This window comes from Oncorhynchus clarkii, chromosome 22 (genome assembly GCF_045791955.1).
Source record: "Oncorhynchus clarkii lewisi isolate Uvic-CL-2024 chromosome 22, UVic_Ocla_1.0, whole genome shotgun sequence".
Taxonomy (NCBI): Eukaryota; Metazoa; Chordata; class Actinopteri; order Salmoniformes; family Salmonidae; genus Oncorhynchus; species Oncorhynchus clarkii.
In genome coordinates this window covers 5437996-5457277 of record NC_092168.1, presented here as the reverse complement: position 1 = coordinate 5457277, position 19282 = coordinate 5437996, and the positions used below count along the sequence as shown (strand labels likewise).

The window sequence follows — 19282 nt, the reverse complement described above, 5'->3', positions numbered from 1 at the left end:
TGACACATGCATCTCTGATGCACCCCTGTTCAATCACAGACATGCCTGCTATTGTAAATGTTGACCAACTGTTCTCTCTTCAGCAAGTCACTACTAAGAAAGTTCTTGACACTCATTTAGTTATTGATGTTAAAAAAGTCCACTGGGGCAGACATGCTTGACCCGTGTCTTCTACGGCTTGCTGCACCTCTGACTGTGGAGCCCTTAACACATTTTTTTATTTATCCATTCTCTTGGGTATTATTCCTTTGCTCTCTCACTCCACAAAGGTAGTGATCCCTGCAATCATAATAATTTGCGGCCAATCTTAAAACTCTTGGTAAATTCTCAGGTGTGGTCCTTTTAAGATAGAAATTGTATTCTGAATGCTCACCAGGACACAGCATCATCTCGGCTGCTTCTCAAGTCATAAATTACATAGTTAACGAACTACACAGGAAACCGCACTGCGATGCCCTTTTATATTGATCTGTCGAAAGCATTCAATACGGTTGATCATGCAGTCCTGCTACAGAGGCTACCCGTAATTGGTCTAGACCAAGCGGCCTACGGCTGGTTAAAAAATTACCTGCACGATAGAAGTCCTGTATATCTGCTGATGGAGTTCAGTCTAATTTTCTTAACATAACTAAAGGAGTGCCACAAGGCTCAGAATTAAGTCCTTTACTGTTGTTTACATTAATAATGTTAGCTTGTCCCTGAATAATAACTGGGGCCTACATCTCCATCCGGATGCCCCCTCCAGTGCAGCAGGCCATTAACGACCTTCAGCTTTGATTCAATTCAAGTATTGCTTACAGATCTTAAATTTGTGTTAAATGTTGATTAAACCAAGTTTGTTGTTCTCCAGGTCTTGTCAAATTTAACCTAAAGATCTGCGTAGCGGCACCTTCAAGGGAGCCTAAATTAAGCCAATCCCTCATTAGTATTTAGGTATTTGGATTGATGAAAATGGTATTTTAAAACACACATTGAATAACTGAGAAAGATTGGTAATTAAGATCGGTTTCCTTTATACAAATAAATCCTGCCTTACTTTTGAAAACAGGAGGAAGATTGTTAAAGCATCGCTCCTCCCAGTACTTGACTATGGTGATATAATCTACATGCACGCAGCAGCTTCTGTTTTAAAACCTTTAAAATCAGTCTATTACTGCATTTTTTTATCACAGGAGACTATTTTCATTCATATACAGTAGTTCTGTTGGCTGGGAGTCTCTGACTACCAGAAGTGCCCAACAGTGGCTGATATTTGTATATAAAGCAGTTCTCCAGACACTCCCATACTACCTCACCACTTCTTAATTGGAAATCCAGCCACCATCAGATTTGCTCTCAAGACTGGCTGGTTCTAGAGGTTCCACGAGTCCGGGAAGATTTTTAGTTATTGTGCCCCTAGAGCATTGAATGACCTGCAGGCCACTTTGAGGCTTGACTCTCTGGTCTCGAAGGGTCAGTTCGGGACATTAATTAGGAATGGGGTGAAGAAGAACTGCACTTATTTTGATTGATTTGTAATTTTATCTGTCGCTTTTGAATGTGATTTGTTTTAATTGTAAATGTTGATTCATTTTTTCCAGAGCACCCTTGTAAATGAGACCCTGGTCTCGATGGGTTTCCCCTGGTTAAATAAAGGTTACATTATTATGGTTTTTTAAATTGTCATTTGTGCCACTATATATGAGAAATATGAGAAAAAAAATATCTGTACAAAAAACAAATCCCTTTGGAATGGTAATTGTTTACGTATTTTATTTCAACTCTAGATTTTCAAATCTCTTATTCCCCAACAATTTAGGAACCAACCCCAACAGGACCCTTTCAGAAGCTGCACTTTTTTTCTGCCTGATTGGCATATATCAAGTCTTGTTAAACTGTCAGTGGATGACAAAAGCTTTCCTGGGGGTTGAATGGAGATCCTAGTTAAAATGCTAATGTTATAGGGCTGGGCAGTATACCGGTATTGATGCATGGACCGGTTTCGTTTTTTTCTTTACCACCTATTTCAATGTTTTGGTTTGTTAAATGTGATATGGCACTCCATTTTTATACTTTACTCCACTACTTGAGTCTTCTCTCTCCGTCTCTCTCACCAAACTCCCCCTGTCACTCAAGGAGTGCAGTTGTTGTTGCTCGGCCACAAGATCGTTTGCCGACCTCAGTTTGCATGATCATTGCAGCAGATGCAACAATATGTTGATGACACTTTGCTTCTGAATATAAAATTGCAACTGTTATATAATTACACTTAGTTTGTGTGCAATATGTTACCATCTACAAACGGCTAATTGTCTTTTCATAGCAAATTGTGGCTAAAATAAATCATTAGTCACTAATCGCTAGTTAGCTCGCTGGCTAGCTAACTAGCTAGCTAATAAATGTACTGAGTCAGATAAACGTAGCTAACTAATGCAGCCTAATACCTGTGCTGGTGTAAGCTTAAATCAGCATGTTTGTGCAACAGCATCTTCTAAATCAGAGAGGAATAGACGCTGCTTAGTGACATGAAGTAAGATACGACATTTAATGTAGCCAAAGATGATAGGATCCGACTCCCCTGGGAAACACTGACCAACACTTTGGTTCCTACCCTGTGACAATAACGCCTCCATAGAGATCCTACTAGAATTCAAATTCCTAATTCTATGAATGCCTCCTTGGCTTTTTAATTTGGTGTCATGTCAAACAACACTGTATTCAAAGTGCCCACTATTCCATTCTGAATAATCATTATATTTCCATGAATCCAACAGTTCACCTAAGTGTTTTGACCTAGCCTAGGCAGCCGATAGTGGCCGCTAGATCTGCACTATCATCTAGGATTGATGTGCATTCCCGGTAATACACTCGTGTCGCCCGTGGACCGGCTCATACATAAAGCATCCTCCATTCAGGGGATAATTTTCCTCATTAATTAATTGTATTGGCGAGCCAGCAGATTTTCCACCACCATTTTTGGATTTTCAGACAACTTAGGATGTTGCACACCGCATTCAGCCAAGGGTGTGCAACGTCCTAAGTGGTGTGGAAATACCAAAATGGACGTGGAAAATTCAGTTAAAGCTAGTTAAAGAGGAAAATGATGCCCTTTAAGCCTGAATGGAGGATACTTAATATACGAGCCAGTCCACAAGTGACACGACTGTATTACCGGGAATGCGCATCAACCTTAGACGATAGTGCAGATCTAGAGGCCACTATCGGCTGCCTAGGCTAGTTTTGATCTATATCGCAATTGCAATATTTTGTTAAAAATAAGTCCTAGATTTCTTTACCCATATCGCGCAGCCCTATGTGGCAGTTTGTAAATTGGCTCAAATTATATAAACTTTTGTTTTGAAGTTTCTTTGAACAGAATAAGACGACCTGAATTGAGAAATCCCCATTTAAAATCACGTAGAATGTATGTGTTGCCACTCTAGGGTCATGCACAACTCATAGAGCAAATGTAAAACTTTTATTATTAAAAAACATAAAAGACCACCACTAAAGACCGTCAAAAATGTGAAACATATTTGATACATATATGATATTTGGGCCATATCGCCTAAACCCCTGCACACAGACCAATTTTTTTTCATCATTTCATATGACTCACTGCCTTTTAGACGACACAATACGGGTGCATTCACCGACATCAGCAAAGGCATTCCTTTAGCTTTATGTTTGAAGGGCAAAGCCTTACAATCATAAATCATAAAGCCGGTAATTCAATTGGCTTCCGTTTCTTGTTGTGTTGCAAGACACTTTGCCGTTGTTTTTGACGAGTGATTGATTCTACATTGTTTAATAGGCACGTCAACATCTCCCAGCTTATGTCAGTATGGTGAGCAACATAGGTCATTTTAGGGACTATGGAAAGAACCACACTGTGGATGCTTGTCACTCCGCAGCACACATTGCCATGAACTGTCAGATATGTGCCTAAGATATCAACTGAGTCTCCCTTGATATTGTTTATGGCCATGCCTGTGGGTGAAACTAGATCTGGTCGGCATAATAGGTGAACTGTTCCATAATGAGGGGGCTTGTGTTTGGGAAACTCAGAATGCTGTAGGAGCACACAGTTCCAGGAAAATTAGGACTCGTGCCGTAGGATTGGCAAGGCACATCGAAAGATCAGATGACCGTATCATAGGAGAATGAGGTAAGGGCATTAAGAAGGTGGAGAGGAGGCAAACTTTCCCTCCAGATGGAACGTTATGATCGCAGACTGAGGGACTAGGCTCTGTTTGTCTATTGTCTTTTTGTTTTATCCCAAAAACCCTGAGACACCCCCACGTGTCAGCCAAAGTGCAACACCCCTGCAGACGTTTAGGGGTTAAGTGGTGCCTTGCACAAGCGCAGGAAATTATGACTAGGACCTTGATGCCAACAACCCTCCAGTTGCCGGCCCACTCCCCACCAGACTTTTTACCATTGAGAACTGAAAGAGAGAGTTAGGGGGGTTCCTGTGTCGACCTGCAAGTGCAGGCCTGCCCGTCCATCTGTGGCCCCTCGAGCTGTCATTCTCACTTTGTCCTGACTAACATCTTGTAGGGCAGTGCGAATTACGATTTATTGTTTTCTGTTCAACAGTCATGAACCCACAACTCCCTCTGGTTATTTGAGTGGGCCCCTCACTTGCAGCAACAAATCCCTAGTCCTGTTTAGGGTCATATGTCTGCTTAATTCTTATGTAGCAAAATTTGAAATTGTGTATTTTACATTGGATGAAAGTAGAGACCCAGAGCTAGAAAATGGTACGTCCTACACTTCAGTTGAGGAACAATAGGAAAGTAATTCCGCATTGAAAGTTGATAAACGTGTCACCTCACTTTTGAGAAAATGGCCTTTGAATGTTTTGGTACACCTACTGAGAGCTCTTCTTTGTCTACACCCATTCAGCATTGTTTACACCCTCTTAAGCTTTAGCCCCACCCATCTCTTTAAGGGTTGATCCGCGCGTTCTGTCCGAACAACAGCAGTCAAGCACCCAATCTAACTGGCTAACGTTGGCTAGCTTGTTAAAACCTCTTCATTCTACCCCCTCCTTTTTCGAACATTCTGTTAAAAATCGTGCAACATTTCAGCGTCCTGCTACTCATGCCAGGAATATAGTATATACATATGATTAGTATGTGTGGATAGAAAACACTCTGAAGTTTCTAAAACTGGTTAAATCACGGCTGTGACTATAACAGAGCGTGTGTTTCATCGAAAAGCGCAAGAAAAACTGGTCACTGAAAGCTGAAAAAAGTATCCATGCGCCACTTTCATGTATTGTTTAAACATAATTTTCATTGACAAAAATCCTTTGAGACATGACCAATAGATCCGTCATTCCATCCAGCCTACAACAATCGATTTTGGAAGATTGAAAAATGGACATTGTTTTCTTGAGTAGCTGCTATTGAATACAGATCGCCCAGTGATCAATTTGATCGCTTATTAACGTTTACAAATACCTAAAGTTGGGTTACAAAAGTAGGTTGAAGTGTTTTGTCAAAGAATATAGGCAACTTATATAATTTTTAAAAATGACGTTGCGTTGGAAGAGAGCTTTTTTCCTGAACTAGACAGGCTATACAAATGGATATTTTGGGCATACATGGACGGATTTAATCGGGAAAAATACCAATTTTTGATGTTTATGGGACATATAGGAGTGCCAACAAAGAATATCATCAAATATATTTTATTTCTGCGTTTTTGTGTAGCGCCGGCTACGCTAATTCTTTTGTTTACGTCCCCTTCAGGTATATTGGGGTGTTGCATGCTATCAGATAATAGCTTCTCATGCTTTTGCCGAAAAGCATTTTAAAAATCTGACTTGTTGGCTAGATTCACAAAGCGCAGAATAATGAATTTACCAGCTACATCTATCAACAGTTGTCACAGTGACATCATAAATATTATATTGAAATGGTTACTTGCATAGTGGAGTATTTTATTATGACATGTACAGTGGGGCAAAAAAAGTATTTAGCCAGCCACCAATTGTGCAAGTTTTCCCACTTAAAAAGATGAGAGAGGCCTGTAATTTTCATCATAGGTACACTTCAACTATGACAGACAAAATTAGAAAAAAATCCACAAAATCTCATTGAAGGATTTTTAATGAATTTATTTGCAAATTATGGTGGAAAATAAGTATTTGGTCACCTACAAACAAGCAAGATTTCTGGCTCTCACAGACCTGTAACTGCTTCTTTAAGAGGCTCATCTGTCCTCCACTTGTTACCTGTATTAATGGCATATGTTTGAAATTGTTATCAGTATAAAAGTCACCTGTCCACAAGCTCAAACAGTCACACTCCAAACTCCACTATGGCCAAGACCAAAGAGCTCTCAAAGGACACCAGAAACAAAATTGTAGACCTGCACCAGGCTGGGAAGACTGAATCTGCAATAGGTAAGCAGCTTGGTTTGAAGAAATCAACTGTGGGAGCAATTATCAGGAAATGGAAACATAAAAGACCACTTTAATCTCCCTCAATCTGGGGCTGCACGCATGATCTCACCCCGTGGGGTCACAATGATCACAAGAACGGTGAGCAAAAATCCCAGAACCACACGGGGGGACCTAGTGATTGACCTGCACAGAGCTGGGACCAAAGTAACAAAGCCTACCATCTGTAACACACTACGCCGCCAGGGACTCAAATCCTGCAGTGCCAGACGTGTCCCCCTGCTTAAGCCAGTACATGTCCTGGGCCGTCTGAAGTTTGCTAGAGAGAATTTGGATGATTGGGAGAATGTCATATGGTTAGATGAAACCTAATTGGAATTTTTTGGTAAAAACTCAACTCGTCGTGTTTGGAGGACAAAGAATGCTGAGTTGCATCCAAAGAACACCATACCTACTGTGAAGCAGTGAACATCATGCTTTGGGCTGTTTTTCTGCAAAGGGACCAGGACGACTGATCCGTGTAAAGGAAAGAATGAATGGGGTCATGTATCGTGAGATTTTGAGTGAAAATCTCCTTCCATCAGCAAGCGCATTGAAGATGAAACATGGCTGGGTCTTTCAGCATGACAATGATCCCAAACACACCGCCCGGGCAACGAAGGAGTGGCTTCGTAAGAAGCATTTCAAGTGGCTAGTGGCCTAGCCAGTCTCCAGATCTCAACCCCATAGAAAATCTTTGGAGGGAGTTGAACGTCCGTGTTGCCCAGCAACAGACCCAAAACATCACTGCTCCAGAGAAGATCTGCATGGAGGAATGGGCCAAAATACCAGCAACAGTGTGTGAAAACCTTATAAAAGACTTACAGAAAATGTTTGACCTCTGTCATTGCCAACAGAGGGTATATAACAAAGTGTTGAGATAAACTTTTGTTATTGACCAAATACTTATTTTCCACCATAATTTGCAAATAAATTCATAAAAAATCCTACAATGAGATTTTGTGTTTTTTTTCTTCTCATTTTGTCTGTCATAGTTGAAGTGTACCTATGATAAAAATTGCAGGCCTCTCTGATCTGTTTAAGTGGGAGAACTTGCACAATTGGTGGCTGACTAAATACTTTTTTGCCCCACTGTAGGTAGCTAAACAATAAACCATATTCCCAACTCATGACGTTACTACCCTGCATGAATCTGCAGGTAGCTAACCAACCAGGTTTAATGTTAGCTAGCTAACATCAGGCTATAACTAGCAAAGCAAATGGCTCTGAGATACGAATAATATACACCTAGCAAGCCAACCAGCTAATGTTAGCTAGCTAGCTAGCTAACAGTACACTTTAATTTGAAATGAAATTACTTTATAACAAAATTAGAAACGTGTAATGTCTTAAAATGTTGCTAGCTAGACTTTCTTACCCGTTATACATGGATGGCTGCTTCTCCCTCTGTCAATGATGCCATGGTTGCCCTTAGTTTGAAGATGTAATCCGGAGACAGGTGTTTTCTCCATCTCCTTAGCTGTCATACTCAAATTCCACTGATTACAAAATTCGATCCAACAGAAAGTGGAGAGCAACACTTATGCAGTTCTACTACGCAATATATATATATATATATTTTTTAAACTCGTTAGACAGGATTACCTACACGTACTGACCAACTCAAATAGACAGTAGCGCGCTACATGGCAGACCGTTCTGAACTCATCTCTCGGCATGTCCAGACCACTCATTATTTCAGCCAATCATGACTTGCGGGAAGGATGCTCTTTTTCTGTTGCTAAACCAACTAGGCTCATGATTTAACTGTTGTATTCCTATTTACAGATGGCATACACGTTTTGTATTAAGGCAGATGACAGTTGTTCTAGAAGGCATTTCTGCCTGTCCTGTGTGACATATGCCTAGTTTCCTGAAACGAGTCACATATACAGTATTATGCATGTTGAACTTTCAATTCCAACATTATAGTGTTGGTATGCGCACATTAGTGTCTAGCTGTGTTGGAAAACAGAACATGACACACTTGAGAGTTGTTTGGCTTTTTCTTCAGTTCTGTCAAATGATGTTCTAATCTCTCTCACACTGATAGATTGGCAATGCAATAAGCGAGACACAGGAAGGACCCCCTGTTATTTCCTTTTTTTAATTAAGTTTATAGGAGTGCTCTTTCGTAGCTTTGGCATTGGGTAAGTAGATTACCTCATATATTTTACCTTTCAACCTAACCACCTGCAGGCCCTAATGGCCTACACTTCTCATAGATCCCCAGGAGGACTTTGAACCTTGTGTAATGACTCATAGAACTTCTTTATCTGTCATCTGAAGGTTCTCAAAGAATGTTTTGTAAAGGAGGAAAAACATATCAGCTGATGCTCAAAGATGATCAAACAAACTTGTAGAGGTTTTGTAGAAAAAAACATTTGTTTTGCATTACTTCCCATTTGAAGTGTCTTCTTTATCCTTGACTGATAAGATTTTTATCTCCCATAAATGCAATATTTATAAAGATGTATTGATTTATATTTTGAATTGGAATTATGATGAAATAGGACAATTTGTGGAAGGTTATTTGCTTATCACCGTGCGATAGAGGTGCATTTTCTCACTACAAATCACAAGATGCGGATTTGAGGTCGAGAAGACACACACACGTCTTTGTGTTCTGTTTCTTTCCAAAACTTCCCCCATTATTATACACTGATCCCATACCATTCACCCAGGGTGACGGAAGAGGGAGCACAGATATTTGGGGAACACAGCTGTAGGTTTCCTGTTGCACTGACATGATGGCATTTAACAGATGTCACCGAATTAAAGGGGAACTGTTGTGTGTGTGCTGAAAGGTGTTAAAATAGAAGTCAGGAATTCTTTAAAATAAATTCCATAAAATTAATTAATTCACTGATTCCATTCAGTTAAATCCAGGAATTGATGAAATTTGAGAAATGTATCATTATTTTGTATTTTTTTTATGGAATGAATTTCTCATGCAGAATTTATCCTCATGCAGAGTATGCAGTGCATGATTATCTTCTTCTACTTACAAAACTACAGCCTGAAAAATCTTCGACTTACAGTACCAGTCAAAAGTTTTGTCGCACCTACTCATTCAAGGGTTTTTCTTTATTTGACTATTTTCTACATTGTAGAATAACAGTGAAGACATCAAAACTATGAAACAACACACATGGAATCTTACAGTGAAGACATCAAAGCTATGAAATAACACATATGGAATCATGTAGTAACCCAAAAAGTGTTAAACAAGTCAAAATATATTTTATATTTGAGATTCTTCAAAATAGCCACTGTTGCCTTAATGACAGCTTTGCACACTTTTGGCATTATCTCAACCAGCTTCATGAGGTATTTACCTGGAATGCATTTCAATTAACAGGTATGCCTTGTTAAAATTCCATTTGTGGAATTGATTTCCTCCTTAATGCGTTTGAGCCAATCAGTTGTGTTGTGACAAGGTAGGGAGGTATACAGAAGTTATCCCTATTTGGTAAAAGACCAAGTCCATATTATCAAATCAAATCATCAAATCAAATCAAATTTATTTATATAGCCCTTCGTACATCAGCTGATATCTCAAAGTGCTGTAACAGAAACCCAGCCTAAAACCCCAAACAGCAAGCAATGCAGGTGTAGAAGCACGGTGGCTAGGAAAAACTCCCTAGAAAGGCCAAAACCTAGGAAGAAACCTAGAGAGGAACCAGGCTATGTGGGGTGGCCAGTCCTCTTCTGGCTGTGCCGGGTGGAGATTATAACAGAACATGGCCAAGATGTTCAAATGTTCATAAATGACCAGCATGGTCCAATAATAATAAGGCAGAACAGTTGAAACAGTTTAAACAAGAACACCTCAAATACGCAAAGAAAAATGACAGTCCATCATTACTTTAAGACGTGTATCTTTGATGTATTCACTATTATTCTGCAATGTAGAAAATAGTAAAAAATAAAGAAAAACCCTTGAATGAGTAGGTGTGTCCAAACTTTTGACTGGTACTGTGTGTTTCTTTGTGATAATCTTGTGATCATAATTATATGTTGTGATGAGTGTCATAAGCATTCGGTTTACATGTGCATCTACAGTATACCCCTGGAACAAGAATCTGGGTGATAATATCTCAATGGTCTTAGGAAGTGTTTTCAGTATTTAGTGCATCGGATCTAACTGAAGCATACAGTGTTAATTAACTCTGTTTTCAATTGAGGTACAATCAAGGATGACCATCCTCCCTTTTTTAGATTAACTTTTTTTCCAAAACATGATTGCGTGAGAAGCGATTCAAATTTCAAAACACAAAGGAAAAAGCAGTCGGAGGCACTTGTTAGAAAAAGCTTACAAAGTCTATTGAATCAGACTTCCCGTTTTCTGTTCAGCTGTGTCAAATTTTTTTAACGATCTTATAAGATCCTAGTCACTTCAAATGTATACAGACAACGAAAAAGGTCCACAGACACTGGTCATACACTTTGTGCCTTGCAATATTGCATACAGTCAGTCATATCCCCCTTGGATCTATTTGAAATGCTGTCGTTTGAAATCAAAAGAAGTATGGGGCCACTTAAAGTAATGATTCACCCATTTTGCGCATCTCTCAGCGATGTTCTGTCGATTACCTGGGTCATTTCATGATTTCATCTGTATCTGAGATATTCCCGTTCAAGCATACATACATTTGGTCGGTATGACATAGCATTTAAGACTCCCGAGTGGTGCAGCGGTCTAAGGCACTGCTTTTTGGTGCTAGAGGCATCACTACAGACCCTGGTTCGATCCCGGGCTGTATCACAACCGGCCGTGATCGGGTGTCCATAGGGCGGCGCACAATTGGCCCAGCGTCTTCCGGGTTATTAGGGGAGGGTTTGGCCGGGGTAGGCCGTCTTTGTAAAATAAGAATTTGTTCTTAACTGACTTGCCTAGTTAAATAATATAAAGCCTCTCTCACTACACTGGAAGTTAACAGGAGTATGACTTTTATATCGCGAAAACGTCTATCATACATGTCAGATTTCAATACTGGCTGATGTCATAACATGGGAGGTTGTCTTCTCTCGAATGAGCCATTGATCATGCTTTTGCGATATTCCAACCTCAAGGAATTTGTAATTTAACAGAGGGACTAACACATTTCTCCTATTTGTCTGCCTCTTCAGTGCATTGCATAGTGCCGTTCGAATGTCAGACTCGACTCACATCGATATGCTGGTTGAACATGATGAGATTGTAGACTCCTATATTGATGGAGCAGTTTGTTTGGCGATTTTACAGCTAAATAGCTATTTCACATGCTGATATTGACTTTAGTATTATTGTAGCTTCGTCCAGCCAGCCCATAGAGAGAGCATTGCATTGTGGGCTTTGTAGTCGACTTGAGCTGCAACAGATTACCGCAACGATTTTCACATGTTGCTACCAACCTATAAGGACAAAATGAAACATTTGCTCACTAAAATATTTTTCTCACATATTAGTGTTATGTAACACTAGGAATTATAGGAATAAGCGGCACCACACCCTAATAGCATTTTTATTTTAAATATGTGAATTCATTAAATATGCACATACTGTGTTTGCATGTAACACAAATAATTTTTTCTGGACATTGTATGAAGTCAGCCTACATTTTTTTGTTTCATTTTGTTAAGACACTCTGGACTTACACACAGCAGATTGTGGATAAATATTTATTTCACAATATCTGTAAATACTTTTGAGGAAAATGTCATCTAGAATTTTTTTGACAACATATCAACAATTCCCCATGTATAAGTCAGAAGAATTTTTCAAGATAACCAAACAAATTGTGATGAATGCAGATGCTTCTGAGAGGCTGAGAAAAATGTGTTGGCATGCAGGAAGAGTCTGACTTTCGGGAAAAGTACACTGAAATTAGACTACCAAATGCCAAACAACTATTTAGACCCAATCACCATCTCTTCAAAATCAGTTACTACATATATTCTGGTTTGTAACATTATCTATGAGGACTTTTATATTATGTGATTCAATGAAGTGAGCTTTGAAATTATGGATGGATGTCTATTTAAAAGTGGTTACAATTCATGACATTTTGATAATGCTATTATGATAAACTAACAAAAATATACATTTGCATCTACTTTTTGAAATGTTTATTTTAAATGGACCAAAATAACCCCAAAATGTCAAAATTGATAAGTAGCTGCAAAAATGACATTTTTGCGTGTGGTGCCTGCCTGTCCTTAACTGACCCCATGTTAAAACCAATCTTAGACTGGTTAGCATGGAGTTCCCCTTATCCAATGTCAGTGAGGGAAGAATGTCATGTCGGCATGCATTCACAAGGGGCTTTGGGCTAAAATAACTCCATCTGTTGAAGGGATCTAGATTCTTGTAGGTCCCAGGAGAAGTGCTTTTGGGGGATGCTTTTTGGGGGATGTCATAGTTGCTATTAGTTTTTATAACCCACTCCATTATTTGAAGGCAGGCAATAGGAGTTGGCTTGTTTGAATTGGGTCCTTTGAGAAATGCTCACATATAGGGTTGGCTTTCAAAAGTTAAGAGCAAAAGGTCATTGTTTACTGTAGCTTTGCAAAGTATTTTAGCACAGTGGTTTGTTTGGCTGTGTGTCAGTTGCAATTAACTTCAGCCATATAATGTATTTGTTTGTAATGTTTTCCTGATATCTAAGTGGATTGACAAGTTGATATGCAATGCACAATTTATCTTGAAGTTGTGATAGATGTTTTACAAGTCCAAGGAAGTTTCCCATGTCAGGTCATATTTCTCTTAAATATTAGACCAGGAATCATTGAAATATCATTACATTAATGCAGATCTTCAAGTGACTCTGGACACTGGGTTCATTAACATTGCTGCCCCCTTCCCTCCCAAAAAACCTCACGAAACACTACAAAGAAAGTGTTGGCGGTCTGCTTTTACCTCGCAGACCAAAACCCACTGTGTCAAACCCCAACACACTAATAGAGCACGCTAACCCAATCTCGCCATGCAGCCCACCCCGTCATTGGCGTTTCCTGTGTTCTGTGTACTAACTTCCTGTTTCTCTACCGTAGATGAGATCGGTGTCTCCCTCCTGCAACTGATCGGGGACCCTCCCCCAGACGAGATCACCAAAATCTATGGTCCCGACAACATCCCCGGCTACGTCTTCGGTCCCGACGCCAACACGGGCCAGTTGGCACGTGCCCATCTTCCCAGCCCCTTCTACCGGGACTTCTCCCTCCTCTTCAACCTGAAGCCCCAGTCCACCAAGGGCGGAGTCATCTTTTCGGTCACAGACGCCTCGCAGAAGATCATGTATGTGGGCGTCAAGCTGTCGCCGGTCAAAGCGAACAAGCAGAATGTCATCTTCTACTACACGGAGCCCGACTCGCAGGTGTCGTACGTGGCGGCCACCTTCCCCGTGCACAACCTGGCCAACCAGTGGAACCGCTTCTCCATCTCCGTGCTGGACGACAAGGTCACCTTCTACATCAACTGCGACGACCAACCCCAGGTGGTACGCTTCGAGAGGTCCCCGGATGAGATGGCGCTGGAGGCCGGAGCCGGGGTGTTCGTGGGCCAAGCCGGAGGGGCCGATCCCGATAAGTTCCTGGTATGTATCATGCTATGACTGGACTTTTTAATATCAGAGTTGGGGTCCGTTGTGTTTCAACTTGGTCAATGCGAAAATGTGTCATTTGTAATTTCCTGGATTGAAGGACTTGAAAGGCAATTCTAACCCAAACTCTCTTATATTTTACTCAGGGCCCTATCCTGAATATCCTATGGCATAATAATAGCATAAGAGTAGGATCTGTTGTCCGCAATTCTGGCTCAAACTTGAGCAGAAATCAGAACGTCCTATGCAGTCCAAGATTAATTCATAGTTTTGACTTATGTGCACTTATCTCAAGCCCTACTATCCTTATAACATTTCCTACTTGAGAAATACATTGGTGTCAGGGGCAAGTGGAATCGGAAATCAGACCAGTTAGTGTTGCCCTCCTAGTCAGGCTGATTCAGACACGTGAAACCGCAACCGTCGTGTTTGGCAACCCCTTTATGATTTGATTGCCTTTAATTGGCCTGCTTTAAATCAAAACATAAAAGTGGTCTGACCCCGACCATCCCCTGTCTCCTCCGGGGAAACACAGAAGTATAATTGGTGGACTTCATGGTGGGGGATCAATTAGATCCAGTTGGCCCTCCCCTCCATCCCCCTGTGTAAGTGCTGCAGCTGACCCTACTGTCGCTCTGCAGCACCCAGCACACAAATACAGGTCTCCCTGTAAGCAGAGAGCACAAGCAGACAGGTGCTTCTGTGACCAGGACAATTGGCCTTATGTTTCTGAGCACAAGCAAGATGGTGCCTATTGACGGTGCCCTCCTCATTCAGTAGATTGTAGGGTCATATTTAAGCATATGAATCACACAGTGGTCACTAATATGCAGTTTAAAAGTGTATAAATAAGTAGCTAGTTAGGTCTTTGTGTGCTATAAGCTATTCATCAAGCCTTTATTCACTGTTTTATTTTCTACTTGTGTGAATAAGGAAACAATGAATATGCTACCTATATTGCAAATCAGTGGCTTTATGTCATTCCTATACTGAAGTGTTACCAGTTGTACATTCAAATCTGTAAAGACTAAGACCTAACATTCTGAGAATGAACCCTGTTTGAAATTAATTAATGAAATTGAGTACATTTTATTTCAGAATATTTGGCTTGCGCTGGGACAATGTTGCTAGGATAAAGCAAAAGTTGAGATTGAACTTAAATTGATCCCGCTCCAATAAAAAGATTCAAGTCAGTATCATAAGCCAGTGTTTCCCAACTCCAGTCCTTGAGTACCCCCTACATTACAAATGTTTATTGTAGCCCTGGACAAGCACACCTTATTCGCAAAAATATGTGCTGTAGGGAGTACTCAACATGGTAAGCCATGCAATCATATGATGTCATAATGAGAACAGGAATGAAGACATACTGAAAGAGAAAGACATTTGACCTGCCTTTTGACAAATAAGGCAACACTGAATCTTTTTTATTGCTTGACTAACTTACATATTTCTGCAAATATTCATTAGTTCCCAGACAGCATTGTAATTATTGTTTTACTTTCTGTCTATACATTTACAGATGGTAAACCCTGTCTGACTAAACCAAGATAATTGGATGATTTAAAACATGGTCAGAGGAAGCAATGATATCTTTATTCCAATAAAGCATTAACGGGCAACTCGAGGGAGTCTTTTGTGCGTATTAACCCTGAGGTAGACATAGAAAAAGATTGACGGACGTGGGTTCGTTTTATGTCCATGGCATATCCTTTAAAATATGTGAATGTGTGTAGTTCTACCCACTGTTGACGGATTTTGCTGGGCATTTTCTGGGCATGTCTTCAAGCAAAGTACACCTCAGGGCCTCGGAATGCTCAGAGCAGAATCCCAAATAGCTCTCATTTGGGTTCAAGACAGCTCAGTCGGTCTGTCCTATCTTGACAAGACCAAATGAGGGGATTTAGACAAAAGGGTTTGGCCAAATGTCAGGGCATTGTCTCTTTTGTTCTCCAAGCTGTGTGGAAGGGAGGTTTTCATCTTTTTAAAGACAGTTCTTAGAGACAGCTGAGGCAAACAATGGTTGTTTACATAGACCCCAGGCATTGCCCAAGTTCAGACACTTATCATTGCATTATCTGTTGACTCAACGCAGGGTGTTGAACCCTTATGCCTGCACTGAGGAGGTATAAGCCAGAGACATGTAACCACTCAAGTCAAATGTATAGATAGTCCATGAGATTGACATGATAGTTTTAACATATATAAGCCCTTGTGGGCTTAATGCTGGGAGAAGAATGCAGACATGTACAGGCAGAGGACCAGCTGTGCAGCAGCACCGCAACATGCCTTGTTTTACATCACCCCAAACATACAGACACCAGACATCAAAGGCCATGTATTGACAACTGTCTGTGTGTGTGTCTGCCTGCGTATATGCGCTTGCCTGTGTGTGTTTTCCTTCATAGGGGGTGATTGGGGAGCTGAGGGTTGTTGGAAACCCCCGGGCTGCTGAAAGACAGTGTGAGGAGGAAGGGGACGACTCGGATGTGGTAAGTGACCCTTGACCCGCCACCCATACATTAACATAGGTGGGGCAGCGTAGCGCTTATACAGTTGTTGCCTTAGCAGGATATGGGGTGGCTTAAACTTAGAGGGAACTTGGGAAATTAGAGGGAACAATAGCAACCAAACAGAAGCAAAGGGGCTGAAATCGGAAGGGACCTACCTGAAGAAACATTAGTTTTTCATTGCAAAACGTTTTGCTACGGGTTTGCACTAATGAATACACCCCTGGTCTCTCCCCGCCCAGGCTTCAGGAGATGGCGGAAGCGGAGATGTGGAAGGGAAACTGGACGGGAAGAAGAAAGGCTCGGTATGATCGTTTGACTTGTTTTTTTTTTTTTTTTTTTTTTTTTTTTGAATTTTACCCCTTTTTCTCCCCAATTTCGTAGTATCCAATTGTTGTAGTAGCTACTATCTTGTCTCATCGCTACAACTCCCGTACGGGCTCGGGAGAGACGAAGGTTGAAAGTCATGCGTCCTCCGATACACAACCAACCAAGCCGCTGCTTCTTTAACACAGCGCACATCCAACCCGGAAGCCAGCCGCACCAATGCGCCGGAGGAAACACCGTGCACCTGGCCACCTTGGCTAGCGTACACTGCGCCCAGCCCGCCACAGGAGTCGCTGGTGCGCGATGAGACAAGGACACCCCTACCGACCAAGCCCTCCCTAACCCGGGCGACGCTAGGCCAATTGTGCGTCGCCCCACGGACCTCCCGGTCGCGGCCGGTTACGACAGAGCCTGGGCGCGAACCCAGGACTCTGATGGCACAGCTGGCGCTGCAGTACAGCGCCCTTAACCACTGCGCCACCCGGGAGGCCCCGTTTGACATTTTTATGTTCAAATGAAGGTTAAAACCAGGTTATCCGTGACGTTTCAAAGGTCAGAGAGTGTGAGCAGCAAGGCTTGGCTATGTACTGGTTGTAGGTTTGGTTCACCACATGATGGGTTTTTACAACACTGAACAAAAATATAAATGCAACATGTATAGTGTAGGTTTCATGAGCTGAAATAAAAGATCCCAGAAATTTTCCACACGCCCAAAAAGCATATTTCTCTCAAATTTTGTGCACGAATTTGTTTACATCCCTGTTAGTGAGCATTTCTCCTTTGCCTATGTAATCCATCCACCTGAATGGTGTGGTATATCAAGACGCTGATTAAACAGCATGATCATCACACAGGTGCACCTTTTGCTGGGGACAATAAAAGGCCACTCTAAAATGTGCAGTTTTGTCACACAACACAATGCCACAGATGTTTCAAGTTTTGAGGGAGCGTGCAATTGGCATGCTGACTGCAGGAATGTCCACCAGTGATCCTGCCAGAAAATGTAACGTTAATTTCTCTACCGTAAGCACATTCAACCGGCCTCACAACCGCAGACCACGTGTATGGCGTCATGTGGGCAAGCGGTTTGCTGATGTCAACGTTGTAAACAGAGTGCCCCATGGTGGCGGTGGGTTCATGGTAGGGCAGGCATTTGCAAGGGACAACAAACACAATTGCATTTTATCGATGGCAATTTGAATGTACAGAGATACCGTGACCAGATCCTGAGGCCCATTGTCGTGCCATTCATCCATTCATCGTGCCATTCATCATTTATATATATTTTTTGTGCTATTGACTGTACGTTTGCTTATGTGTAACTCTGTGTTGTTGTTTTTGTCGCACTGCTTTGCTTTATCTTGGCCAGGTCGCAGTTGTAAATGAGAACTTGTTCTCAACTGGCCTACCTGGTTAAATAAAGGTGAAATAAAATAAATAAAAATATCCGCTGCCATCACCTAATGTTTCAGAAAGATAATGCCCGGCAACATTCCTCAAGGATCTGTACACAATTCCTGCAAGCTGAAAATGGCCCAGTTCTGCCATGGCCTGCATACTCACCAGACATGTCACCCATTGAGCATGTTTTGGATGCTCCAGTTCCCGTCAATATCCAGCAATGTCGCACAGCCATTGAAGAGGAGTGGGACAACATTCCACAGGCCACAATCAACAGCCTGATCAACTCTATGTGAAGGAGATGTGTCCTGCTGCATGAGGCAAATGGTGATATCACCAGATACTGACTGGTTTTCTGATCCATGTCCCTACCTTTTTTAAGTACTGTATTCCCAGTCATCCATACATTACGGCCTAATTAATTACAATTGACTAATTTCCTCATAACGCTGTAAAATCTTAGGAATTGTTTTTTGTTGTGTTTATATTTTTTGCGCAGTTGTTGTAGAGCCTCCTTTGTCTTACTCTCCCCATAGGGTACTTTCAAATGGGACGCGGAGGTACAAAAATATGTGTGGGTTGAGGACGACAGACCGACAGTTACGGTATGTGCCCTGAAATCCATTTTATCTGTATATGTTGCCGTTCACTCACAAGCATGTGAATTTTTCACCTTTTGATGTGTCAGGACTTCACTCCCTTCTCGTGAGCGGCGGACACAAATCAAATCAAATTGTATTTGTCACATGCACCGAAAACAACAGGTGTAGGTAGACCTTACAGTGAAATGCTTACTTACAAGCCCTTAACCAATAATGCAGTTTTAAGAAAATACCTAAAAAAGAGTAAGAAATAAAAGTACCAAATAATTAATGAGCAGCAGTAAAATAACAATTGCGGGGGCACTGGTTAGTCGAGGTAATTGAGGTAATATGTACATGTAGGTAGACTTATTAAAGTGACTATGCATTATTTAGTAGGGATGTAGGGAACTATAGTGCACTACTGTATGTTGGGAATAGGGTGCAATT

General features: G+C 41.2%; 1 protein-coding gene across 4 annotated transcripts in view; it reads left to right on the top strand.

Annotated features, from left to right (window-relative positions):
• The window catches only part of LOC139380214 (collagen alpha-1(XVIII) chain-like), a 180166-nt gene that overhangs the window by 90385 nt on the left and 70499 nt on the right, over positions 1-19282 (top strand). For 3 of the 4 annotated variants that reach the window (XM_071122709.1, XM_071122706.1, XM_071122707.1), the window contains 4 exons: positions 13466-14007; positions 16422-16505; positions 16766-16828; positions 18788-18856. In XM_071122709.1, the coding sequence (XP_070978810.1) occupies positions 13466-14007; positions 16422-16505; positions 16766-16828; positions 18788-18856 (758 nt within the window). The remainder of the gene's footprint in view (positions 1-13465; positions 14008-16421; positions 16506-16765; positions 16829-18787; positions 18857-19282) is intronic. The other variant, XM_071122710.1, reaches the window with a different exon arrangement.